A 25,111-nucleotide genomic window follows, 5' to 3' on the forward strand; every position below is an offset into this window, starting at 1 on the left:
TCCTTGACCATTGCTGTGTGCATCAGGTATTTACTATTTCAGTTACAGGTTTAAAACCTAATCTTACACCAGACATTAAAATAATTTAGAGACAAGAAACCACACATTTAATTTATGTTCTTCATACTTACTTTTTATACACTGTATATGTAAACACAGGGAATTGATAAATAAAACTGTCAAACTTTGGAGTAACACAAAGTATATTGATACTGTTTATACAAAGCTTTAACAAAGCCAAGGTATTGGGACATTTTTACATCCAGGGTCAGGTCATTTTGATGTGATCAAATTGTCAGCATTGCCATTTCAAAGATGAAACCTGTTTTTCAGCGCAGAGTTCAAGTAGTTTTATTTAATATATTCCTATGTACATTTATACTATTTCCCTGGGGATGAAACCAACCAACCACAAGTCATACCAAAGTCTCATTGAAAATAATGGCCCCTTTCAGTGACCATACAGCAAATTCTATTGGAGGATTATTCCATGGAGGCATGAGTCAGACCACTGAAGCAGAGAATTTAAGGCAAAAAGGGAAATGTACTGTAAGGCCTCTGGTAATATCTGCATCTGCCAGTAGTGGGGAATGTCTTTGTCCAGATGTGTCTGAGTTTAACTGATGATTGCACAATATCTTTACATTCCTGGGGTGTCAATGTCCAGTTGACTGATACAGTATCTCTGGAGCAGGACGATGCTTTAAAGAGCAGCCATGTAATAATTGTTCGAGGGGTGTATGTTTTCTTTTAGCTGGATGTGCTAACCAGTCTTCTCCAATTTCACTGTTAGGATGCACAGAAAGACTCATATATAAGCATATCAAATGAACAGTGACTCGTAGCCCAAAGTATCAGTTACAACGGCATTGCTTCACAACACAAGCCCTTCCAGCTCAACTGACTGCATCCTTTACCATGCATGTTGCATGTTCATGTGTATTTGGGGCGATGCTTTCTGGGTCACCCTAAAATATGCCTATAGTAGGGCAATGGACAGGAATAGCATGATCTCATATTATATGTATGAGATGAATTGGTGGTAAAGCAAGGATTCTAGAACATTGGGTTCACAATAGCCTCATGTAAACCTTGTTCTAACATGTGAGTTGTGTGATCCAATCACTCTTAATGTTAGTCTTGTCTACTAGAGCTGGGACAATAAATGGTCGGTTTCGATAATATTCAGTTTATCGAGGACTGATAACGCTAAGTAGCCTTTACTAGAGGAATGTGAAGTTGTAATGAAATAGGCCTGTCTGCTAATATTGCTAATGGAACAATTGATAACATTCAAAGTTGTAGGGGTAGTTGACAGGGTAAAATAATTACTGGTGCTTATACATTTCATTCAACTTATCGTTATCGTGATAATTTAGTCAATTTATCGTAATATAGATTTTTGTCCATATCGCCCAGCTCTAGTGTCCGTATTGTGACCAGATTAGCTGATGCCTCCCTGTATGCGAAGTATTTGAGAGATATTCTTTCAAAATAATACAAATTAAATGTTTCTTTACATTTATTTACTGATGCCATAAGTCACTTGTGCTACCTGTCAATGATTTTAGAGACTGGCATAATGATTTAAATGGTTTGACCATCCATATCTGCTTTCACTTGATTGATATCCAGACACAGTGCGTGCCTTACTACCTCCGGAGGGGGTCAGGAAGATCTGATCACAATGTGTCTTTTAATAGTCTATACCCATCTGAAAATGTGGGCACAATCAGAACAGAGCAATCTGTATGGACTGCGAGGACCCACTTCACCGTGATGGTCCTCCCTCCCCATACACCCCCTCACACTGTCTTCCTTGCTGTCCCTGGATCACGCCAGAAATGTAATGACCGTTCCACCAAGATCCCATTTGTCTAAACAATTTGCTATGATCATCATGTGCTTTGAAAATGTTTCTACCCGTATGTCTCATGACACGGCACCTAGACATTTTGTGAGTGTGTTAGCACGAGGTTCTGTCTCTGCTGCTGTATGTGCCTGCTTAACTGATTGTCAATACATTGTGGCATTCTTTCTATATGGTGGATCTGCTCCTGTGGCATGATTGTGGGTAATATTGCACCTTCTCACTAACATTTCAGTACTCCGTGGTCCATTACGGTCATAGTTCTACACAGTTTTGAAACAGGGAAGAAGTAAACATAATTTGCATGAATAAACCTAAGATTAATCACTAACTCTACTGTATGTTCCTTCTTTTCAAAGCATATTATTACAAATATCTACAGACTTTTCATTGGAGGCATCAACAAATAACTCCGAACTGAACCTAAATAGTATTGTCTATGTGCTCAATAACATTGAATGCCTCATTTACAGCTCAGGAAATGATTGACTTTCAAAATACACTATATATACAAAAGTATGTAGACACCCCTTCAAATTAGTGTCTTCGGCTATTTCAGCCATACCCGTTGCTGACAGGTGCAGAAAATTGAGTTAACCGCCATGCAATCTCCATAGACAAACCTTGACACAAGTCAGTTCGTCAAATCTCTGCCCTGCTAGAGCTGCTCCGGTCAACTGTAAGTGCTGTTATTGTGAAGGGGAAACGTCAAGGAGCAACAACGGCTCAGCCGCGAAGTGGTAGGCCACACAAGCTCACAAGAACGGGGCCGCCGAGTGCTAGAGCGTGTAGAACGTAAAAATCGAATCAAACTGTTCGTCGGGAGCTTTATTAAATAGGTTTTGCCTAAAATCACCATGCGCAATGCCAAGAGTCGGCTGGTGTGGTGTAAAGCTTTGACAACGCGTACTCTGGAGTGATGAATCACGCTTCACTATCTGGTAGTCAGACAGATGAATCTGGGTTTGGCGGACGCCAGGACAACGTTACCTGCCAAAATGCATAGTGCCAACTGTAAAGTTTGGTGGAGGAGTAATAATGGTCTGGGGCTGTTTTTCATGGTTTGGGATCAGTCCCTTAGTTCCAGTGAAGGGATAGCTTAACTCTACAGCATACAATAACATTCTAGCCGATTCAGTGCTTCCAACTTCGTGGCAAAAGTTTAGGGATGGCCCTTTCCTGTTTCAGCATGACAATGCCCCCGTGCACAAAGCAAGGTCCACATAGAAATGGTTTGTCGAGATCGGTGTGGAAGAAGTTGACTGGCCTGCACAGAGCCCTGAACTCAACCCCATTGAACACCTTTGGGATGAATTGGAACGCCGACTGCGAGCCAGGCCTAATTGCCCAACCTCACTAATGCTCTTGTGGCTGAATGGACGCAATGTTCCAACATTTAAGTGGGAAGCCTTCCCAGAAGAATGGAGGCTATTATAGCAGCAAAGGGGGGACCAACTACACATCAATGCCCACGATTTTGGAATGAGATGATTGACGAGCAGGTGTCAACATACATTTAGTCATGTAGTGGATATCATAATAAACATATGACACATTAAGATAGCAGATACATTAACACAAGTCTTTCCATTTGCATGATCAGTCGATGTGGTAGAAATGCAATACTATGCAAGACAAATACCCCTGCTGTGTATTGGCTGCTGCGGATGATTGCATGAGATACGAACATAAAAAATGAAACACTATGTAGTTAGAAGAACTAAAACAATTGTTTTTCTGTTCACAAAAAAATTTATATATACATTTATATCTATATATCCTGTTAAATAATAATAAAAAGGTGTATCCTGAATGTGTTTCTCCTCAGTGTGAAGAGGATACCAGAGAATTGCCCCTTGGTAGGCCTGACCTCAGCTCTACATACAATATTATATACAAGCCTCGGTTATCTTCAACTATACCATCAATCAACCCAAACAAGGTCCACAGAGCAGTTTCAGTCTGTCTCAACAGACATCTTCCATTCAGCTTCTCCCTTCACGTGCAGTAGTAAATTGAGCATACTGCCTACTTTGGCACATCATCTTACAATGATACAAGTTTGCCCTGCAAGTGATATACATAAATATACTTTGTTGTATAGGCAATGATTACAGTGGACTATAATGTAACATGTTCTGTATGATAAAACATACAATGATTGGGGTCTCAACTGTAATCAAAGTGCAATTGGTATACAGACTTGAGTATTGCAGCTGCTGAAGCACTGCTATAATTCTATTTTGGCTGTATGTGTGTGGTTCTGGAGACTGTAGACTGTGTCATGGTGCAGGGAGGATACAACCCACCTGCATAACCCAGGGTGGGAGATGGGGAACATGGATCTATCAGGAGTTAAACCAAACTGGCAGCATGAGGACGCTGGAGTCCAGGAGACACACTGTGTATATCGATATGGTATTAAAGACATATAGGATGAATATGATAAATAAAAACTAGAACAATATGCAACTCGGAAACAGTCCAAGTCTCTTTCTTTAGGAGTCTCTTCCTATTGTTGGCCAGAGGTTTGTTTGTGTATTGTGCATGCATGTTCCTTGCTTAAATAAGATGCTTCTTAAACGGCTTTTCTCCATTGTGTCAATGTCCGAAGAAAAAAAGAGACATTGCCTCCGCCTCCGCCTGTGGTTGTTTTTTTTGATTCAGGTATATTGATGGTGTTGCTTTAATAAAGACTGGTTCGTAGCACCAAAGTTTTTCAATGCTGTATAGATGTGGCAAAGAGATCAATGGAATTTGACCAAAACATTGGAAACACCACACACACACAACCACAACCACCCCTTCCCAATCTCCTCATTGTTGCCCATCAAAATTAACCTACATTTATGCTATTGTTTATACATGTATTTAACACAATGTTGGGGTAAAATTTAGCAACAAGGCCGGAGGGGGTGTGGTACAGTTGAAGTTGGAAGTTTACATACACTTAGGTTGTAGTTATAAAAAAACTTGTTTGTCAACCACTCCACAAATGTCTTGTTAACAAACTAGAGTTTTGGCAAGTCGGTTAAGACATCTACTTTGTGCATGACACAAGTCATTTTTACAACAATTGTTTACAGACAGATTATTTCACTTATAATTCACTGTATCACAATTTCAGTGGGTCAGAAGTTTACATAAACTAAGTTGACTGTGCCTTTAAACAGCTTGGAAAATTCTAGAAAATGAGTCAATTGGAGCTGTACCTGTGGATGTATTTCAAGGCCTACCTTCAAACTCAGTGCCTCTTTGCTTGACATCATAGGAAAATCAAAAGAAATCAGCCAAGACCTCAGAAACAAAGTGTAGACCTCCACAAGTCTGGTTCATACTTGGGAGCAATTTCCAAACTCCTGAAGGTACTACGTTCATCTGTACGAACAATAGTACGCAAGTATAAACACCATGGGACCACGAAGCCGTCGTACCGCTCAGGAAGGAGACGCGTTCTGTCTCCTAGAGATGAACGTACTTTGGTATGAAAAGTGCAAATCAATCCCAGAACAACAGCAAAGGACCTTGTGAAGATGCTGGAGGAAACAGGTATCTATAGCCACAGTAAAACAAGTTCTATATCGACATAACCTGAAAGGCCACTCAGCAAGGAAGAAGCCACTGCTCCAAACTGCCATTTTTAAAAAAACGACTACGGTTTGCAACTGCACACGGGGACCAAGATCGTACTTTTTGGAGAAATGTCCTCTGGTTTGATGAAACAAAAATAGAGCTGTTTGGCCATAATGACCATTGTTACAGTGAGGGGGAAAAGTATTTGATCCCCTGCTGATTTTGTACGTTTGCCCACTGACAAAGAAATGATCGGTCTATAATTTTAATGGTAGGTTTATTTGAACAGTGAGAGACAGAATAACAACACAACAATAAAACGCATGTCAAAAATGTTTTGAATTGATTTGCATTTTAATGAGGGAAATAAGTATTTGATCCCCTCTCAATCAGAAAGATTTCTGGCTCCCAGGTGTCTTTTATACAGGTAACGAGCTGAGATTAGGAGCACACTCTTAAAGGGAGTGCTCCTAATCTCAGTTTGTTACCTGTATAAAAGACACCTATCCACAGAAGCAATCAATCAATCAATCAGATTCCAAACTCTCCACCATGGCCAAGACCAAAGAGCTCTCCAAGGATGTCAGGGACAAGATTGTAGACCTACACAAGGCTGGAATGGGCTACAAGACCATCGCCAAGCTGCTTGGTGAGAAAGTGACAACAGTTGATGCGATTATTCACAAATGGAAGAAACACAAAAGAACTGTCAATCTCCCTCGGCCTGGGGCTCCATGCAAGATCTCACCTCGTGTAGCTGCAATGATCATGAGAATGGTGAGGAATCAGCCCAGAACTACACGGGAGGATCTTGTCAATGATCTCAAGGCAGCTGGGACCATAGTCACCAAGAAAACAATTGGTAACACACTACGCCGTGAAGGACTGAAATCCTGCAGCACCCGCAAGGTCCCCCTGCTCAAGAAAGCACATATACATGCCCATCTGAAGTTTGCCAATGAACATCAAAATTATTCAGAGGACAACTGGGTGAAAGTGTTGTGGTCAGATGAGACCCAAATGGAGCTCTTTGGCATCAACTCAACTCGCTGTGTTTGGAGGAGGAGGAATGCTGTCTATGACCCTAAGAACACCATACCCACTGTCAAACATAGAGCTGGAAACATTGTGCTTTGGGGGTGTTTTACTGCTAAGGGGACAGGACAACTTCACCGCATCAAATGGACGGGGCCATGTACCGTCAAATCTTGGGTGAGAACCTCCTTCCCTCAGCCAAGGCATTGAAAATGGGTCGTGGATGGGTATTCCAGCATGACAATGACCCAAAACACACGGCCAAGGCAACAAAGGAGTGGCTCAAGAAGAAGCACATTAAGGTCCTGAGTGGCCTAGCCAGTCTCCAGACCTTAATCCCATAGAAAATCTGTGGAGGGAGCTGAAGGTTTGAGTTGCCAAACATCAGCCTCGAAACCTTAATGACTTGGAGAAGATCTGCAAAGAGGACTGGGACAAAATCCAACCTGAGATGTGTGCAAACCTGGTGGCCAACTGCAAGAAACGTCTGACCTCTGTGATTGCCAACAAGTGTGATTTTGCCAACATGTGATTTTGCCACCAAGTACTAAGTCATGTTTTGCAGAGGGGTCAAATACTTATTTCCCTCATTAAAATGCAAATCAATTTATAACATTTTTGACTTGGGATTTTTTTGTTGTTATTCTGTCTCTCACTGTTCAAATAAACCTACCATTAAAATTATAGACTGATCATTTCTTTGTCAGTGGGCAAACATACAAAATCAGCAGGGGATCAAATACTTTTTTCCCTCACTGTATGTTTGGAGGAAAAAGGGGGAGGCCTGCAAGCCGAAGAACACCATCCCAACCGTGAAGCACAGGGGTGGCAGCATCATGTTGTGGGGGTGCTTTGCTGCAGGAGGGACTGGTGCACTTCACAAAATAGATGGCATCATGAGGACAGAAAATGATGTGGATATATTGAAGCAACATTTCAAGACATCAGACAGGAAGTTAAAGCTTGGTCGCAAATGGGTTTTCCATATGGACAATGACCCCAGGCATACTTCCAAAGTTGTGGCAAAATGGCTTAAGGACAACAAAGTCCAGGTATTGGAGTGGCCATCACAAAGCCCTAACCTCAATCCTATAGAATATTTGTGGGCAGAACTGAAAAAGCATGTGCGAGCAAGGAGGCCTACAAACCTGACTCAGTTACACCAGCTCAGTCAGGAGGAACGGGCCAAAATTCACCCATCTTATTGTGGGAAGCTTGTGGAAGGCTACCCAAAACATTTGACCCGAGTTAAACAATTTAAAGGCAATGCTACCAAATACTAATTGAGTGTATGCAAACTTCTGACCCATTGGGAATGTGATGAAAGAAATAAAAGCTGAAATAAATCATTCTCTCTACTATTATTCTGACATTTCCCATTCTTAAAATAAAGTGGTGATCCTGACTGACCTAACACAGGGAATTTTTACTAGGATTAAATGTATTTGGCTAAGGTGTATGTAAACTTCCGACTTCAACTGTATATGGCTAAGGGCTGTCCTTTGCACGATGCAACGCAGAGAGCCTGGACACAGCCCTTAGCCATGGTATATTGGCCATATACCACAAACTTCTGAGGTGCCTTATTGCTATTATAAACTTGTTACCAACGTAATTAGAGTAGTTAAAATAAATATTTTGTCTTACCCGTGGTATACGGTCTGATATACCGGGGCCGCAGGTAGCCTAGTGGTTAGAGCGTTGGGCCAGTAACCGAAAGGTTGCTAGATCGAATCCCTGAGCTGACAAGGTAAAATTCAGTCGTTCTGCCCCTGAACAAGGCAATTAACCCACCGTTCCTATTCCGTCATTGTAAATACGAATTTGTTCTTAACTGACTTGCCTAGTTAAATAAAGGTTAAATATACCAAGGTTGTTAGCCAATCAGCATTCAGGGCTCAAACCACCCAGTTTATAATTTGGAGTATAATGCTTCTATGGATGTCAACCCCAATACATTGTTATGTCACCAAGCATTACACTTAAAAACGGCTTCAATTACCACCAATGATTTCCATATGGCTGGCTTTACTACCATATATTTGAACCAGAGTTAGCATTTATCAGATATTTATATATTATGCAGCGAAAACAGCCAAATATATCCAAATCGGATTTTAGTAACCACATTGTGGGCCTGTTAGAATACATCAATCCTGATGGATTTGCCGAATATCCACTTTGTTCGATCAGCTTGCACTTTCCCCAAGTTCCATTGACCTGTTTACCGCATGTATTCTCTCATTCTTCTTCCTGTCTCTGTATTTAGAGCTTTGAAAGCCTACGACCAGCATCTCACTCTCCCCTGTCTTTAAATTATTCTCTGGTCATCTCAATCTTAATTTCCCGAATTTCTCTTTCTGCAGTTTTTCCCTTTCCTCATCACCTTTGTCCTTGCTCAATTTCATCCTCCTACTTTGGGTTGAACACCCCAGGCTCCAGCTTGGTGCTGCCACTGCGGCCCCAGCAGCCTGCTGTAATGCTCATGCTGCGCTGGGCTGGTCCTGGGCCATGCTGGCTGTGGCTGTCTGACTGGCTCTGTGTGCGCTCTGGTCTACTGTGGCCACTGCCGCTGGGCAAGCTGGAGACCGGCTGGGCGGAGATGGTGCGCAGCAGGTGGTTCCGCTTCCGTAGGAAGTCGCTTTTTGCACCCAGACCAAAGCTGCCTTTCCGTAGGACCATGCGGGAACTGCTAGTCTTTGCTGGCCGAGAGCGCTGGTTGTACTCCAGTTGAGAGAGGTGGGTCGCATAGCCCTCTGTAATGAACTGTTGGGACAGGCAGGGAAAGAGACAGTCATAATGTAATGAAGTGCTGCATATGGTAAACTAGAGGACCAGGACTAAACTAAAAAGTCAGTGCATGTGTATCGTACCTGGCACTGAGCTTGCATCTTCTTGGAGGATCGGCCAATGATGTAGATCTGGGAGGGAGAGAGGCCGATGGAGGTGTAGACAACAATGTCTTTGGTAGAACCGTAACAAGCAAAGATCTTCATGTGAGCCTGTGGAACCAGCGAATCAAGTGTCATCGATAAATTAGGACCAAGAAAATGTACTTTCTTGACAATCTCTCCTAATCTTTTTGTCTGCCCCATCTCTTCAATCATCTCCTCTCCCTTCATTGTCTTCTGCACCATTCCACTTGGCCCTCATCTACTCCTGAACCTACCCCCAGCCTCTGTTACCCACTCCAGTACCCTCAACAAACCCACCACCCAACCCCCACTGCCATCCTGACCTCCATGAGTGACTTGAGGAAGTTGGCTTTGTGTCTGAGTGGGTCGTGGACCAGGCCATCACAGAAGGAGACGATGCCATGGGGGAAGTTATGCTGAGACAGCCAGGCCACCACTCTCTGCTTCTGCATGTCTGGACGCCCCGTCACATAGACGATCAAATAGCCCAGGTCCTGCCAGTGCCTGGAAAGAAATCAAAAGGTATAAGAAAGAGTGGAGAGAGTGCAACACAACGGGTTATAGAGACAGAAATCATTTTGGCAGATGTTTATTACTGTCCAATCGCAGGTGATGCCTGGTGCATGTTACCTGACCACATCGACTGCTCCGGCTCGAACTTTGGGATCGCTCCCCATGATGGACACGCTGGCAGCGAATGAGCCGTCTATACTGAACACAACAAACTCTGTCCCATGGGGAAGCACTGTCAGGTAGCTGTCTGCAAATGTGTGATCCCCCCTGTCGGTGATAGGACACAAAACAATTTGAAGATAGAGGAGAAGAGACAGAGACAATTGGAAAGAAATAAAAAGGCAGAGGAACAGAATAAAAAAAGAGATGTAAGTATTTTTTGGCAGAGTCACCTAAAACCCTCCAAAAACAGAGGGCACCATTTCTGAAGCCTCAGGACTAGATTGGCTGAGAGAGACCATAGAGAGCATGCCATAGATGCCAGTCTCACCTGACCACCAGTTTGACCGGATAGACGCCAACCCCCAGCCGTTTGCTCTCTGGGATGATGAAGGAGACACGGCCACCGCTGTTGGTCAGCTCCGTGTCAAAGTACACCCAGTCTCCAGACGGGGGCTGGGTCATGATGTGGATGTCCACCTGTAAACATAATATATACGCCATTTAGCAGATACCTTTATCCAAAGCGTGCATACATTTACATATTGCTGGTCCCGGGAATCAAACCCACTACCCTGGCGTTACAAGCGCCATGCTCTACCAACTGAGCTACAAAGGACCAACATAGAGATAGATATACAACCACTTTGAACACAAACACATTGAAGATGCACACATACATGTAGCGTATTTTGAATTGAAAACAAATACAGATAAGACTCATGGATGGAGGGATAAGTACATCGGGATAAGGTGGATGGAGGGATAAGTACATTTGTATATAGGACCTTGTGTTACAAACCAACTGTTTGCATTGTTGTAATGGAAAATGATCATACTGATCGCTGAGAGAGAGCGAGAGAGAGAGCCTACCTTCTCCCCAGTCAGTGTGACCATGTCCAGAGGTCCGTACATGAAGCGGCCAGTCACGATCTGCAGCCCAGCTTCTGTGAACACTGCATCGTTTACACGATGATTGGCTGTCACATTCTGTCAAAGAAATACACACACATAAATAGATTGAGACACAATTACAGTGTTAGCAAGAGTGAATTTCTCCAAGTGGTCAACACTGTTCTAGCTGCAGCAGACTGTACCCTGATCTTGACGTGGGTTCTCTTCCTGAGCCACTTCTCCCGGGGTTTAGATGGAGTGAACTCTGACACCTCCTTACCATCCAGCTCCAGTATGCTGGAGTTTTCATGTCTCATAACCTACAATAAACATATAGATGACACCACACATACTCACCATAGCCACACTAGTGTATATTTTAAAGGGGGCCAGAAGCACAGGCCATGGAAGATTGTGGGGTGAGCTCACCTGTCGCAGCAGGAAGGACACTACATCAGTGGACTCCCAGTAGGATGCATGGAAGAGGTGCGGTAGTGCCACTGTGGGGAAGGCTGTCAGGGCATCAGGGCAGTACAAGGCAAAGTCCACACGCTTGGTGCCCCACCAACGAGCTGCGACTGCATGGTGAGAGGGGGTACATGGGTAGGGGTGGGGTGGAATGGTTGCATTGTGAGTAAGGCAGAGGGGCAAAACATCCCAATACACACCCCTGGAAAAGTTCAATCATAAACCGTTTGGCTGTATTGAAGGCTGTATTCAATCATAAACCACTATCAAAGCCCAGATCGTCCACAGCAGTTCCTCAGCTAAAAGGGAAGTAAGACAGGAGTTGAAAATGGTTACTGTTTAAATACATATAGATAAGGAAGAGAACCATTATTATGCAATAATTACATTGTTAAAGTTGATTCAAGACACGAGTCAACGTAAATAGCAACAAACCTGCAGTTATTTGTATTAAATATGAAGAAAAGGGACGATGGTTAAATGAGTTTGCCAAATAAAACTTCACTAAGTGGATTCACACGGGGACTCTTCACTGATGAATTAATGTTTGCCTCCAGAACAGGCTAGGGCACAAATATCTGAATAACCATTTATTCTTGTGGACTGATCACAAACATGCCTATGTCAACTATGAGGCAGAGACTGGGAAGTTGGGCAAGTAGCCTTCCTGCTATATCATTTGGATGATGGGTATGTTACACTTTTAAAGTCACAATATCATCTCAGTATGTAGAGGGTCTCTCTTACCAGTCTGGTTTGTGAAGTTAATGGGACTGTGGTGTATTCAAAAAACATAGTCCACCAGGGAAAAGTATCGTCATAGAAACAGAAAGGAATAAACCGAGAAAAGCTGAGAGAAATCTCTGGTAGACAAGAACCATGTTAAAAAGAGATTGATTGTCCAATATATTAGGATTTCCCATAAGAGAAGTCAGTAGTAGGCTGAGCCTGGATTTGGTACATAGTTGATAGGGTCCAGTGTTATATAAGAATACCCTGATCCACTTCTGCCTGAGAGTCCAGGGAGACCAGGTCATATATGGCATACTCCAGGCCAGCTGACAAGTGTCTCTCTAACTGACCAGAGCCACAGGGGCTCACACCTCCGTTGGCTTCTGGGTCTCTAGGTCTAGTTGTGGCCCATTTCCTGGATCTGTATTAGTAGTTCCTGGGACTGGGTCACTCCTTTCTTTCTAGGGGACTTGAGGGGGCTTCTCAGGGAGAATTTGGTTTGTGATGTCAGGGCGATTTGAGACAAAAGGCTTTGTCCCAAAGGGAGTTTTTGGTTCATTTGGCAGGCTTGTGCTATGGGAAACAAAACAAAAAGAAAAAACACGTGAAAATAATGATGAATAATGTCAAAAGGAATTGTTTTCATACTGTCGAGGACAGTATCTTATAGGGCAGTTAATTCCAGTTTGCAAACATGTGTAAAGTACTTCTGCTACAAGCTGCATTCACAACCTGAAACTGACTTCAAAACAAAGTAATCAATTAAGTGTCCGACTGGTCCTCATATAAACTGAAAAAGGAAGGTTAGAATTATCTTTTGACAAAACCCATTTTCATACTTATTTTGTGTGTGTATATTCTGTTTTGTTGCATTTCTGAACAGCGGCAAAAACATTCCAAGGCACTCGCTTTTGACAAGCAATGACCTCATCAATGCACTATTACAACTTCCCAACTGAGTGGAACGTTAGTAAATGTTTGAAAGCTGTGTTATTGGTCCTCATTTAGGACATATCCACTTCAGACAGAGATTACAAGGGAAAGCCAGACTTTGGGAGACATTCTTCTTTACATCAAACACAAAAGAAGCTTGGGCATCTGGGTAGACAGTGTGACAAGGTGCGAACGATGCAGGAATGACTCAGTGAAACAGGGTCTCTTTACATGCATTGCAAACACATTAAATAAATGCAGAACTCCTCCTTTGCATTTACATTCAAACAATGGCTCAGAGTAGGACGAACACGCAGTGACAGAACGTGAGCTTTTGCTTCTTCAGTAGTCATGTTTTAATCTTCTGGCACATTAAATTTGAACAATGGATATGTCTGTGGTGATGTTATGCTCCCTCTCTGATGAAGGGGCTTAGAGCAGTGTAATCCATCACCGGTTTCGTAATGTGTTGGAGCTGAGCTAGCAGGTAACTAAGTGGTTATTCTGTGAATGCAGGCCACAACTGGGTCACTACTGCTCGGGATCTGCTCGGGATCCGACGCACTGAGTGATGTGTGCAGAGTGTGAGTAAGGAGGGTGAGAATCAGAGAGAGAGAGGATTGGGATGAGAATGAAGGAGTGAAGTGGAGTAGGATGAGCAAGAGAGAAAGGAGAGGGGGTGAAATAAAAGAGAAAGGAGAGAGACAAAGAGAAAGACTAGAGAAGAGTGAAAGAGGAGTTGAGATAGAGCAGTGAGTGAGTGAGTGAGTGAGTGAGTGAGTGAGTGAGTGAGTGAGTGAGTGAGTGAGTGAGTGAGTGAGTGAGACTAGAGAAGAGATTGACTGAAAGAGGAGTTGAGATGGAGCAGTGTGAGTGTGTGTGTGAGTGAGTGAGTGAGACTAGAGAAGAGATTGACTGAAAGAGGAGTTGAGATGGAGCAGTGTGAGTGTGTGTGTGTGTGAGTGAGTGAGTGAGTGAGTCTAGAGAAGAGATTGACTGAAAGAGGAGGTGAGATGGAGCAGTGTGAGTGTGTGTGTGTGTGTGTGAGTGAGTGAGTGAGTGAGTGAGTGAGACTAGAGAAGAGATTGACTGAAAGAGGAGTTGAGATGGAGCAGTGTGAGTGTGTGTGTGTGTGAGTGAGTGAGTGAGTGAGTCTAGAGAAGAGATTGACTGAAAGAGGAGGTGAGATGGAGCAGTGTGAGTGTGTGTGTGTGTGTGTGAGTGAGTGAGTGAGTCTAGAGAAGAGATTGACTGAAAGAGGAGTTGAGATGGAGCAGTGTGAGTGTGTGAGTGAGTGAGTGAGTGAGTCTAGAGAAGAGATTGACTGAAAGAGGAGTTGAGATGGAGCAGTGTGAGTGTGTGTGTGAGTGAGTGAGTGAGACTAGAGAAGAGATTGACTGAAAGAGGAGTTGAGATGGAGCAGTGTGAGTGAGAGAGATACTTGTGGTAAGGAGAACACTTACTGTTGGCTATGTTGGTGGCAGTGTAACTGTCTGCCATTCCTGAGACCTGGCTGGCAATGCTGACCTCACTGGCCCTCCGCAGGCCCCGGCAGTGGGGGCCCGTAACGGGGGAGGAGGGGTACGAACTGTCCATGAAGACACCACCATGAGACTGAACAAAATCCGCTATTGAGCCGAAACAAGGATATCCCATTAGACATAGACAAGAGAAGAGGTGGATGAACAGGGAGGTAACAGGATGAGAAGGAAGGGGTTTGCATCCAAGAAATGTGATGGGCCAGGCCATGGTTTTAGTGGGTGTGAAACTAGCAGGAGCCAACGTCAGATTTCTGGGACAATCAGTGAGTGGTCAAATAGTGTTCTGATGAATACAACAGTATGTGAAAAGTGACATGTGTGGAAACATTTACTCCATTGGTGGTCACATTACTATGTCTCAAAATGTTTCATGACTGTCAAATGATTAGCTGGATTATTATTAGCATGTATCACTAAGTTGATAACAGTTCCATTTAGTATATGTAATCAACATGTTGTAACAGAAAGGTCAGGAGATACTATATTTACCACAAGGATACACAATTACAATGCAAGGGGCAGGGTTCCATGTTTCAAGCAGACATCTGAGCAACACAGTCAGTATAGCTTCCAAGCCTCCGATTTGGCAAAATCACCCACTAGGAGAAGATAGTTCTCTAGTCACAGTGTTATGGTTTATAAGGAGACATTTGCCTATCACCTTTACACACTCCCCAACGCTTGTATTTGTCGTTAAGGAGATGCTGCAACAGCAAAGAAACCACATCACAACAATGAATGCAGATAGTGGTACCATATTTTCATACCATTACAAAGGACATTAATAATTGATGGTAACAGCAAGCACAACACAGCAAAACAAGGACAGGCTCTTCCAGGTCAAGGGTTCCTACAAGTACCTCTCTGAATCATTCACTGTGACAGCCACTGCTGTCTCTCTAAATCACTAAAATGCAAACAACAATAATGACTATTACATTTTGATGAGCAAAATTACCTAATTTTCATGGAGGTAGTGTAAACAGACAGGCTCTGAAAGCCATGCTAATGAGCTATACTAAAGGTAATGGACTGAGAACTGCAGAAACAGGGCAGGACATGTCATGCAGGACATATTTGACCTGAAACAGTCAGTAATGTGACCCCAACTCTTGACTAGGGTAACATTCTCACAGCATTTTCATGCACCAGTTTTGGTAAGGGTCTAAAAACATACACACACAGACACAGTCAGTGTGGAAAGGGAAGGTGGAACTGCAACTAACACAAAAATACACGTGTACGACACAGAGTGAGAGACTTCCCCCCCCGAGAGGTGAAGAGGAAACGCTACACACACTCCAGAACAGCAGGTGTGGCCTTGAGGGAGCCCTCCTGCCAGTTTAGCACCGGCACAGGGATGCAGGTCTCGCTGATGGGCTCCTGACAGCGGAAAGAGAGGGGGGGCCCAGTATCGAGCAGGAGCTGAGGGTTGCTCTGGACTGTCTCCACTAGAGGGGGAGATGGGGGGTCAGATGGGAGGGGGCAGGGGAAGGGGACAGGTTTTGCAGAGATGGGGAAGGAGGCCGAGAGAGGAGGGGAAAAGGAGACAATGAAGACACAGAAAAGACAGCAAAGGCGAATCAAGCCCAGGAAATACTGCAGTAGCAGTAACTAAGGCAACAACAGGTTCTAGAATAGAGCTAAAGTGAGCAGTAGATGGGGAATGCTGTTATTGGATTCTAATTCAGACTCGGCTGACTCTAACTCATATTTAAATGTACCTCAGCACACACTGATTAACGAACCAAAATGAATCTTTAAAACTTTCTCAATGCTGCACAGTAAACCTGAGGATATGGGCTGACAGCTCATTAGATCAAAATTATCATCATATTACTTAACAATCTATTATATCATATCCAAGATAAAAAGAATCACAGCTAGTAGCCATTCACAACTAGCACTTCCCTTGCTGCTCTTCCTGATTAAAGGATATCCATGAGTGGAAAAGACTATCAGCAAAGGAGAGATTGAGTCTCTAGCATTACTTCTTGAATAGCAGAATAATAGTGTATCATTGAGCCCTACTTAAACAGAAAGGGTGCAGTTTAGCCTACAAGGTTACTCTACTGTAAGGGCTAGCCAGCCACAACAGAAACCAGCAGGACCATGAAAACATATAGATGAGAACAGTGCTTCACAAAGACTTGAAGCACAAACAATAGAAAAATGTTACATTTTCCTTAACTTGAAGGACTTTTCGGCCTCTAATAGCAATCCGGGGTGGCAGGGTAGTGGTTAGAGCATTGGACTAGTAACCGCAAGTTCAAACCCCCGAGCTGACATGGTACAAATCTGTCGTTCTGCAACTGAACAGGCAGTTAACCCACTGTTCCTAGGCCGTCATTGAAAATAAGAATTTGTTCTTAACTGACTTGCCTGGTTAAATAAAGGTAAAATTAAAAATTTTAAAAATTAAAATCCACAGACCACTGGCAAAATGTCTCAGAGACATTCCTTGTGGGAAAGAAAACTAAGTACATAATCCATCACATTTGTCAGTTTCTACACACCCTGTTACATCACACAGAGTCCCCAATGGATAATCAAAACACAGGTTATCTAACCTATGAATGTAAAAAAATGTGTACATTTTTCTTTGCATATAAATACACAACAGTTATTTGCTAATACAGGTACAAGGGTGTGTGTGTGTATATGTTTCCAGCACTCAGTCCAGTGTGCTCACCCAGTAGAGCGGAGTTGCCGTCCCCCAGGGGGAAGCGTGTGTAGCGGGGAACATTGAAAGGGGGCAGGAGGTGGAACTTCTTCTCCAGGAGGGGCTCCAGGCGCGAGGCCAAGGGGTCGGCTGGGTGGAACAGGTTGTAGACCTGCTGGCAGGCAGGGCGCAGCTGGGCCACTAGGGGAGACAGAGTTAACAGGCGGAAAGAGGTCGTCATTAGTTACACAGCCACAAAGTCCGAAGGGTCGACCAGTCAGATGAGTGAGTGTGATGACACCTATAACGAGAGACATTTAACGAGAGGCATTTATTTTATCTAGTGATCCATCAATGATGTGGTCATTTATTATCCGTAATAAAACCAACCATTCTAAATGCAAAGTGGTAATCGGATGTCTTATTCAAACTCAGCTTGCAAGCTTGTGTTTGCCCTAACTCATAGTTATTTGTCTTAAACTAAATATACTTAACAAAAATATAAACGCAACATGTAAATTGTTTCTCCCATGTTGAAAGCTGAAATGAAAGATCCCAGATATTTTCCATACGCACAAAAAGCTTATTTCTCTCAAATGTTGTGCACAAATTTGTTTACATCCCTGTTAGTGAGCATTTCTCCTTTGCCAAGATAATCCATCCACCTGACAGGTGTTGCATATCCAGAAGCTCATTAAACAGCATGATCATTACACAGGTGTACCTTGTGCTGGGGACAATAAAAGGTCACTCTTAAATGTGCAGTTTTGTCACACAACACAATACCACATACATTTTGAGGGAGCCTGCAATTGGCATGCTGACTGCATGAATGTCCACCAGAGTCGTTTTAGAGAATTTGGTAGAATGTCCAACCCGCCTCACAACCGCAGACCACTTCTAACCACGCCAGCCCAGGACTTCCACATCTGGCTTCTTCACCTGCGGGATCATCTGAGACCAGCCACCCGGACAGCTGATGAAACTGTGGTTTTGAACAACCCAATAATTTCTGCACAAACTGTTGGAAACCGTCTCAGGAAAGCTCATACTGTGTCAAGATCCTGAGGCCCATTGTCGTGCCATTCATCCGCCATCACCTCATGTTTCAGCATGATAATGCACGGACCCATGTCGCAAGGAAAATGTCCCAGTCCATTGCCTGCATAGTCACCAGATATGTCACCCATTGAGCAGGTTTGGGATGCTCTGGATCAACGTGTACGACAGCATGTTCCAGTTCCCACCAATATCCAGCAACTTCACACAGCCATTGAGGAGTGGGACAACATTCCACAGGCCACAATCAACAGCCTGATCATCTCAATGTGTTATGCTGCATGATGCAAATGGTGGTCACACCAGATACTGAGTGGTTTTCTGATCCACACCCTACTATTATTTTTAAGTTATCTGTGACCAACAGAGGCATATCAGTATTCCCAGTCATGTGAAATCCATAGAATAGGGCCTAATGCATTTATTTCCTTTTATGAACTTTAACTCAGTAACATCTTTGAAATTGTTGCATGTTGCGTTTAGATTTTTACTCCAATATCTGCATTGTTTTTGAAATGGCATGTAAACAAACAAATTGCCATGATTTTACATTTGACATTTTCCAAATCCACAAGTAAAACATACAGTTTCATAGAAATGTTCACAGAAATTAAAATGTTTGAAATTGGCCATTTTTTGGCTGATTTAAGATAAACATTTCAACCCTGTTACTTTATTTGACTTCTAGGCACTTAATATAGTAACTTATTTATTTAACATAACATAGCCTTGCAGTCCACCTTTTTGATATTTTGTACCATTTTCCATCTCTGGACAAAGCTATGGTCTTCAAGCTATGGAAGATGACAAAACATTTAATAATTGCAATTTATTGTACTTACATGACACCCAAAGCTCTTTCCAGTCTAGGGGGAAACTCACCACCCTGAACCCACTTACATACTCTTCATTTTTATTTATTTGATTGTTCTATCCACCCTCCTATTCAGAAGACAAAAGTAACATTGTTTAAATGTTTTGTTTTTTACAGCTATTTGGTACAAAACATTAAGGACACCTGCTCTTTCCATGACAAACTGACCAGGTGAATCCAGGTGAAAGCTATGATCCCTTATTGATGTCACTTGTTAAATCCACTTCAAATCAGTGTAGATGAAGGGGAGGAGACAAGTTAAAGAAATATGTTTAAGCCTTGAGACATGGATTGTGTACCTGTCATTATTTTTAACATTTTATTTAACCAGCTAATTTGACTGAGAACACATTCTCATTTTACAACAATGACCTAGTGAATAGATACAGGGAGAGGAGGGGGATGAATGAGCCAATTGTAAGCTGTGGATGATTAGGTGACCGTGATGGTATGAGGGTCAGGTTAGGAATTCTGCCAGGACACCAAGGTTAACACCCCAACTCTTTCGATAAGTGCCATGGGATCTTTAGTGACCAGAGAGAGTCAGGACACCGGTTTAACGTCCCATCCAAAAGACACCACCCTACACAATCTCTGCCCTGTGGCATTGGGCTAATTTTTTAAACCAGAGGAAAAGGTGCCTCCTACTGACTCTCCAACACCACTTCCAGCAGCATCTGGTCTCCCATCCAGGACTAACCAGGACCAACCCTGCTTAGCTTCTGCAGCAAGCCAGCAGTGGAATACAGGGTGGTATGCTGCTGGCTAAAGGGGGTGAATGGGCAAGATAAAAGATTTAAGTGCCTTTGGATGGTGTATGATAGTAGGTGCCAGGCACACCGGTTTGTGTCAAGAACTGCAACACCGCTGGGTTTTTCCATGCTCAACAGTTTCCTGTTTTATCCAGCCAACTTGCCACAACTGTGGGAAGCTTGGGGTCAACATGGGCCAGCATCCCTGTGGAATGCTTTCAGCACCTTGTCCATGCTCCAATGAATTAAGGCTGTTCTGAGGGCAAAAGGGGGGAGGGGGTGCAACTTAATATTAGGAAGGTGTCCTTAATGATTTCTACACTCAGTGTACATTATTCCTACACTTTACATACATGGTACTTTTATACACATCATTACATGATAGGAATACAGTTTGATATGTACACGTTACAGAGGGGATATGTACCCCTACGGAGAGGTTTCAAAACAGAGAGTGGTGCTGGAAATCTGGCCCTTGTACTGACAGATTTCTGTTTCACATTGAGTCTCCACAAAGGAGATTTGGAGATCTGTCTTTGAACTTACTGCCTTCTTGTTAATTTCACCAGCATATTTCTCTTTGGCTTTTGTTTGTTTGTCTTTCCCCTGGTGGCATTCATACATCGTTGTACCCACAACTTGAAATGGAACACCATTGAATGGGAGACTGAGTTTTTTCCCTGCCAAAGGCTGTGCATCTGTTGAAGGTCAACAATGATATATTACTATTAGAATGAAAGGCTTGTAGGGAAACTATCAACGTTGCTCTATCAAATAGAATAACTCTGTGCTTGGAATGGAATCCCTTATGCTAGCTATCTCATTTTAGACGAGAGTGGCAAAAGCTCCTTACTAGTTATCTAAAAAAGAAAAGACAACTTACCCCTTTGCCCAAACCTTTTGTCCTTGTTCAATGTTATGAATGTTAATGACGTTGCCAATCCTTGTTCCCGAATGTATTTAGTCCACAAACTTGAACTCGAGATATGCCATTTCGAAAAGTAGGCGTTTCCCACGAACCGGAATACGTGTCATCACACTCCCTCATCTGATTGGTTGAGTAGGCGGGCCTTCTGACTTTGTGGTAACTAGTGGCGGCGTGTAAAGGAGAAGGGGATTTCAAGGAGATAAGACCCCACAGTACCTCCTAGGTTTTCACTACCCAATTCAGACCACACCACTTTTAAATGTTAATTATAAATGGGGTGGTCTCGCCCTGAATGCTGATTGGCTGACAGCCCCGGTATATCAGACCGTATACCACGGGTATGACAAAACATTATTTTTACTGCTCTAATTACATTGCTAACCAGCTTATAATAGCAATATGGCACCTAGTGGGTTTGTGGTATATGGCCAATATACCATGGCTAAGGGCTGTGTCCAGGCACTCCGCTTTGAGTTGCGCTTAAGAACATCCCTTAGCCATGGTATATTGGCCATATACCACCCCCTCGTGCCTTATTGCTTAAATAGCAAATTTTTAAGGCACTTTATTCATTTTACCTCTGTTTAAGTGGGCTTACCGTCCAGCACAGGAATGACACTCTTCCTCAGGGCGAGGACAAGGCCCAGAGGAGAGCCAAAGAGGAAGAAGTCTGCCACCTCAAATTCAAACTTCCCCAGAGAGCCTGCATCCTGAAAGGTGCTGCTGCTGGACCTGCGTGAGGACGGGTCGGTCCGCAGAACACTGGAGTGGAGGCTGAGGCGGCAACAGACAAACAGTCAGGGTCACAAGGAGGGAAGCACACCCACATCTACTGTATACACACAAACACAGCATACAATAAGAGAAACAGAGACCAATGTAGGTAAACGATTATAGCAAACCCATGACTCTACAATATCACATGCATAGCCATATATCCCTCTCAGTACAGTAACAATATTAACCATCAGCTTCATCAATTATGTCATGTAACTGTAGTAATGTAACTCCTGTCACACCTAGTCAGGAAGGCCTGGTGGTGTTTGATGGTGTCCAACTCATATGTGGAGGAGTCGCTCGTCTTGCGGGGCCGCTGTCTCTTGGGATCATCTGGTCCTCCTGAGCGGGGGATGTCAATGTTGCTGTGGCTCAGGTGGCGGCTGCTCTCCAGAGTGGGAGAGGCAGAGCCATACCCACTGTTGATGATGATCCCTGGAGAGAGGAGGTCCTGGTCCTGCAGGGAGGTATGCGGAGAAGGACAGAGGTTGGGGAATGTACAGTGAACTTGACTGATAAGCAAACAGCACCAGAACGAGGATGGGTGTTGGATAAGTGTCCTTTCTTGAGGAGAAATGTGGTGGTGAAATAGTGGAGGGCTGTAACTTGTATTTAGGGTGAATAAGAGCTACTGGTTGAGTGTCTGGGATTTGGGGTAGGGGCAAAGCTTAGGAACAGGTAGAGTAGCTTAGCATTAAGGTTTGGGTCTTACCTGTACGCTGATTACACTTCCCCTGCGGCTGCTGTTCTGGCTCTCACCAATAGTCTGGTTGCTGATACACAAGGCGTCAAACCCCAAGATCCCTCCCACGCAGTCCCCAATCAAGCACACCTACATAGAGGTCACAGGTCAATTTACTAAAACAGATCAGATCATTAGATATCAATCAAGCAGGATGCAGATAAGAGGGTCCAATCCTTTTTAAACTAATCAGATGTCATAACCACGTAATCAAACAAACCCGCCCGAGCAAGCACACACACGTTTGGTCCCCACAAGGATAGTAAAACAAACAATTGATTCCCATTCAAAGTCATATTTTCCCTAACCCTTAACCTTAACCCCTAACCTCAATTGTAATCGTAACCCTAAACCTAACCCCTATGCCTAAAATAGCTGTTTTGCTTGTAGCGAAATGTCCGAATTGTCCTTGTTTTACTATCCTTGAGTGGACTTCTGGTCCCCACAAGGATAGTAAAAACACAAACAAACATACACACACACCTACACACAAATCTAAAGCTAGATGAAATACATCCTGTATTGAATGAGCAATCTATTAAATTATGTGAGCTTTAGACAATTTGTTATAAAAAGGCTTGAATTTATACAAAATTGAACCTGTGTCAAATATGGAATGCTAGCTTCATTTTGGTTCTAAAAGAACATTGAGTAACAGTAAACACCCACACCCACATAATTCAGAAACAGAAAACACACATAATTCATTGGCGCAAAACGGCTTCAAAACGAATGTTCTTCACAAGAAATCAAGTGTATCTCCTCCTTGACTAGGGAACAAGCTATTGAATCTTAGTATTTGGACTGAAGATATTATGTTCTGCCATTTGAGAGTTCCAAATAAAGAGCAGCCCACACCTGGAACAATGGAGAGGCTGACAGGCCAGTGGCAGCACCTCACCTGGCCAGAGAAGGTTGTCCCATCCAGGGACCTGATGAAGTCGTTGTACACCTGGTTGGCTCTCATGATGACGGTGGCCACAGCCTCCTGGTACTGGGGGGTGGAGGTGGCCAGGAGAGGCAGGGCAGCCAGGGGGATGTGGTCCTGACTGCTTGACAGACAGCTCTCATCATAGCTGTACGGGCTCAGACTGAAGCCAGGGATGGACACACAGGGGAAAGGTTCGTAATAGTAGTAGTAGTGTGTGTACTGTAGTTATGTACACATTACAATATCTAAGGTTGTGTAGTGTGTGTGTGTGTCCCTCACTTGGACACCAGGGAGAAGGCTTCAGCACAGATGGCAGGGCAGGGCACCAGGCGGATGGCGATTCGTCCCAGCGCGGTGGGATAGTGCAAGCGCATCACTGTGTCAAAGGCAGTGCTGATGGTGTTGACATCGCCCTGCTTACTGGTCTGGTCCCCTCCTCCTGTGTCTAGGATGTTGCCTCCATGTAGCACCAGGATCAGCACGTGGATCTTAGAAGGCTGCAGACACTGCTGAGAGGAGAGGTCCTATTATGGGGAGAGGAAAGGAGGGGGAATTGATGGGGTGAATGGGATGTAAAGAGGAAAGGCAGGATGAGGGGCATTAGAGAGATCTGTTAAACTCAAGGGAAATGAAGCCATTCACCCATAGAACCATGCATCTGGCTTGGCTGCTAATGATTCATGACAACTGACAATATGCTTCATGACTTACTCACAAAACTAGCCACCCGAGCCACGACCTGTTCACCCTGCTACCATATAGAAGGCGGAGACAGTACAGGTGCATCAAAGCTGGGACCGAGTGACTGAAAAACAGCTTCTATCTCCAGGACATCTGACTGTTAAACAGTCACCACTAGCTGGCTTTAGTCACTGTTACTAGCCGGCTACCAGCTGGTACTCAAACCTGCACCTAGAGACTGTTGCCCTATGTACATAGTCATTGAATAATGGTCACAGTATGTTTACATACTGTTTAACCTACTTACTATGCATATACTATATTCTAGTCAAGGCCTATCCTATAGAACTACTGCTGTACACACTTTTTCTATTTATATACTGTCCATAATGTCTATACACACCATCATACTCATATATATTTATATTCCGGACTCTGACATCGCTCCTTCTAATATTTCTATATTAATTTCTTTATTTTGCCGATTTGCGTATATTGTTTTGAATTGTTAGGTATTACTCCACTGTTGGAGCTAGGAACATAAGCATTCCGCTACACCAGCGATAACCCCCGTTTTGCCGGTTTAATATGTGGGCTCTCGGTGTGGGGAAGAGAAGGTATGAGGCACTCTGGAAAATGTTGGGTTTATGAGAGCATATTTTTAACTCACCCCCTTTTGCCAACAGAACAGCCTCAAATCGTTGGGGCATGTTATGTGTTGCCCATTCACCCTCTGAATGGCACACATACACAATCCATGTCGCAATTGTCTCAAGGCTTAAAAATCCTTCTTTAACCTGTCTCCTCCCCTCCATCTACACTTATTGAAGTGGATTTAACAAGTGACGTCAATAAGGGATCAAAGCTTTCACCTGGATTCACCTGGTCAGTCTATGTCATGGAAAGAGTAGGTGTTCTTAATGTTTTGTACACTCAGTGTGATACATCTCATTGTGTGTTCAGTGTGCACTTCCACTTCCTTCAGACATGAATCACAGGAAGTCTATATGTGATGTCACCCTTCTGGTAACGCAATATTGATAGTAAAGCAATAGTATTGTAGCATCACAAC

The 25,111-nt window shown here is 43.5% G+C and overlaps 1 protein-coding gene across 2 annotated transcripts in view; it reads right to left on the minus strand.

Moving 5' to 3' along the window:
* Positions 1 to 8,324: 8,324 nt before the first annotated feature.
* LOC112262867 (membrane-associated phosphatidylinositol transfer protein 2) overlaps positions 8,325 to 25,111 on the minus strand; it is an 88,161-nt gene continuing 71,374 nt past the window's right edge. Inside the window, exons 10-25 of one of the 2 annotated variants that reach the window (XM_024438676.2) lie at positions 23,638 to 23,882; positions 23,329 to 23,518; positions 22,398 to 22,517; positions 21,928 to 22,142; positions 21,507 to 21,682; positions 17,326 to 17,496; positions 15,932 to 16,084; positions 14,556 to 14,720; positions 11,389 to 11,537; positions 11,163 to 11,279; positions 10,939 to 11,055; positions 10,397 to 10,545; positions 10,024 to 10,173; positions 9,717 to 9,897; positions 9,352 to 9,480; positions 8,325 to 9,244 (exon numbers count right to left, since the gene is read on the minus strand). In XM_024438676.2, coding sequence (XP_024294444.1) covers positions 8,891 to 9,244; positions 9,352 to 9,480; positions 9,717 to 9,897; positions 10,024 to 10,173; positions 10,397 to 10,545; positions 10,939 to 11,055; positions 11,163 to 11,279; positions 11,389 to 11,537; positions 14,556 to 14,720; positions 15,932 to 16,084; positions 17,326 to 17,496; positions 21,507 to 21,682; positions 21,928 to 22,142; positions 22,398 to 22,517; positions 23,329 to 23,518; positions 23,638 to 23,882 — 2,781 coding nt within the window. In that variant the 3' untranslated portion in view covers positions 8,325 to 8,890. The remainder of the gene's footprint in view (positions 9,245 to 9,351; positions 9,481 to 9,716; positions 9,898 to 10,023; positions 10,174 to 10,396; positions 10,546 to 10,938; positions 11,056 to 11,162; positions 11,280 to 11,388; positions 11,538 to 14,555; positions 14,721 to 15,931; positions 16,085 to 17,325; positions 17,497 to 21,506; positions 21,683 to 21,927; positions 22,143 to 22,397; positions 22,518 to 23,328; positions 23,519 to 23,637; positions 23,883 to 25,111) is intronic. The other variant, XM_024438675.2, reaches the window with a different exon arrangement.

The sequence above is a fragment of the Oncorhynchus tshawytscha genome, linkage group LG12, assembly GCF_018296145.1.
Source record: "Oncorhynchus tshawytscha isolate Ot180627B linkage group LG12, Otsh_v2.0, whole genome shotgun sequence".
Classification (NCBI taxonomy): Eukaryota; Metazoa; Chordata; class Actinopteri; order Salmoniformes; family Salmonidae; genus Oncorhynchus; species Oncorhynchus tshawytscha.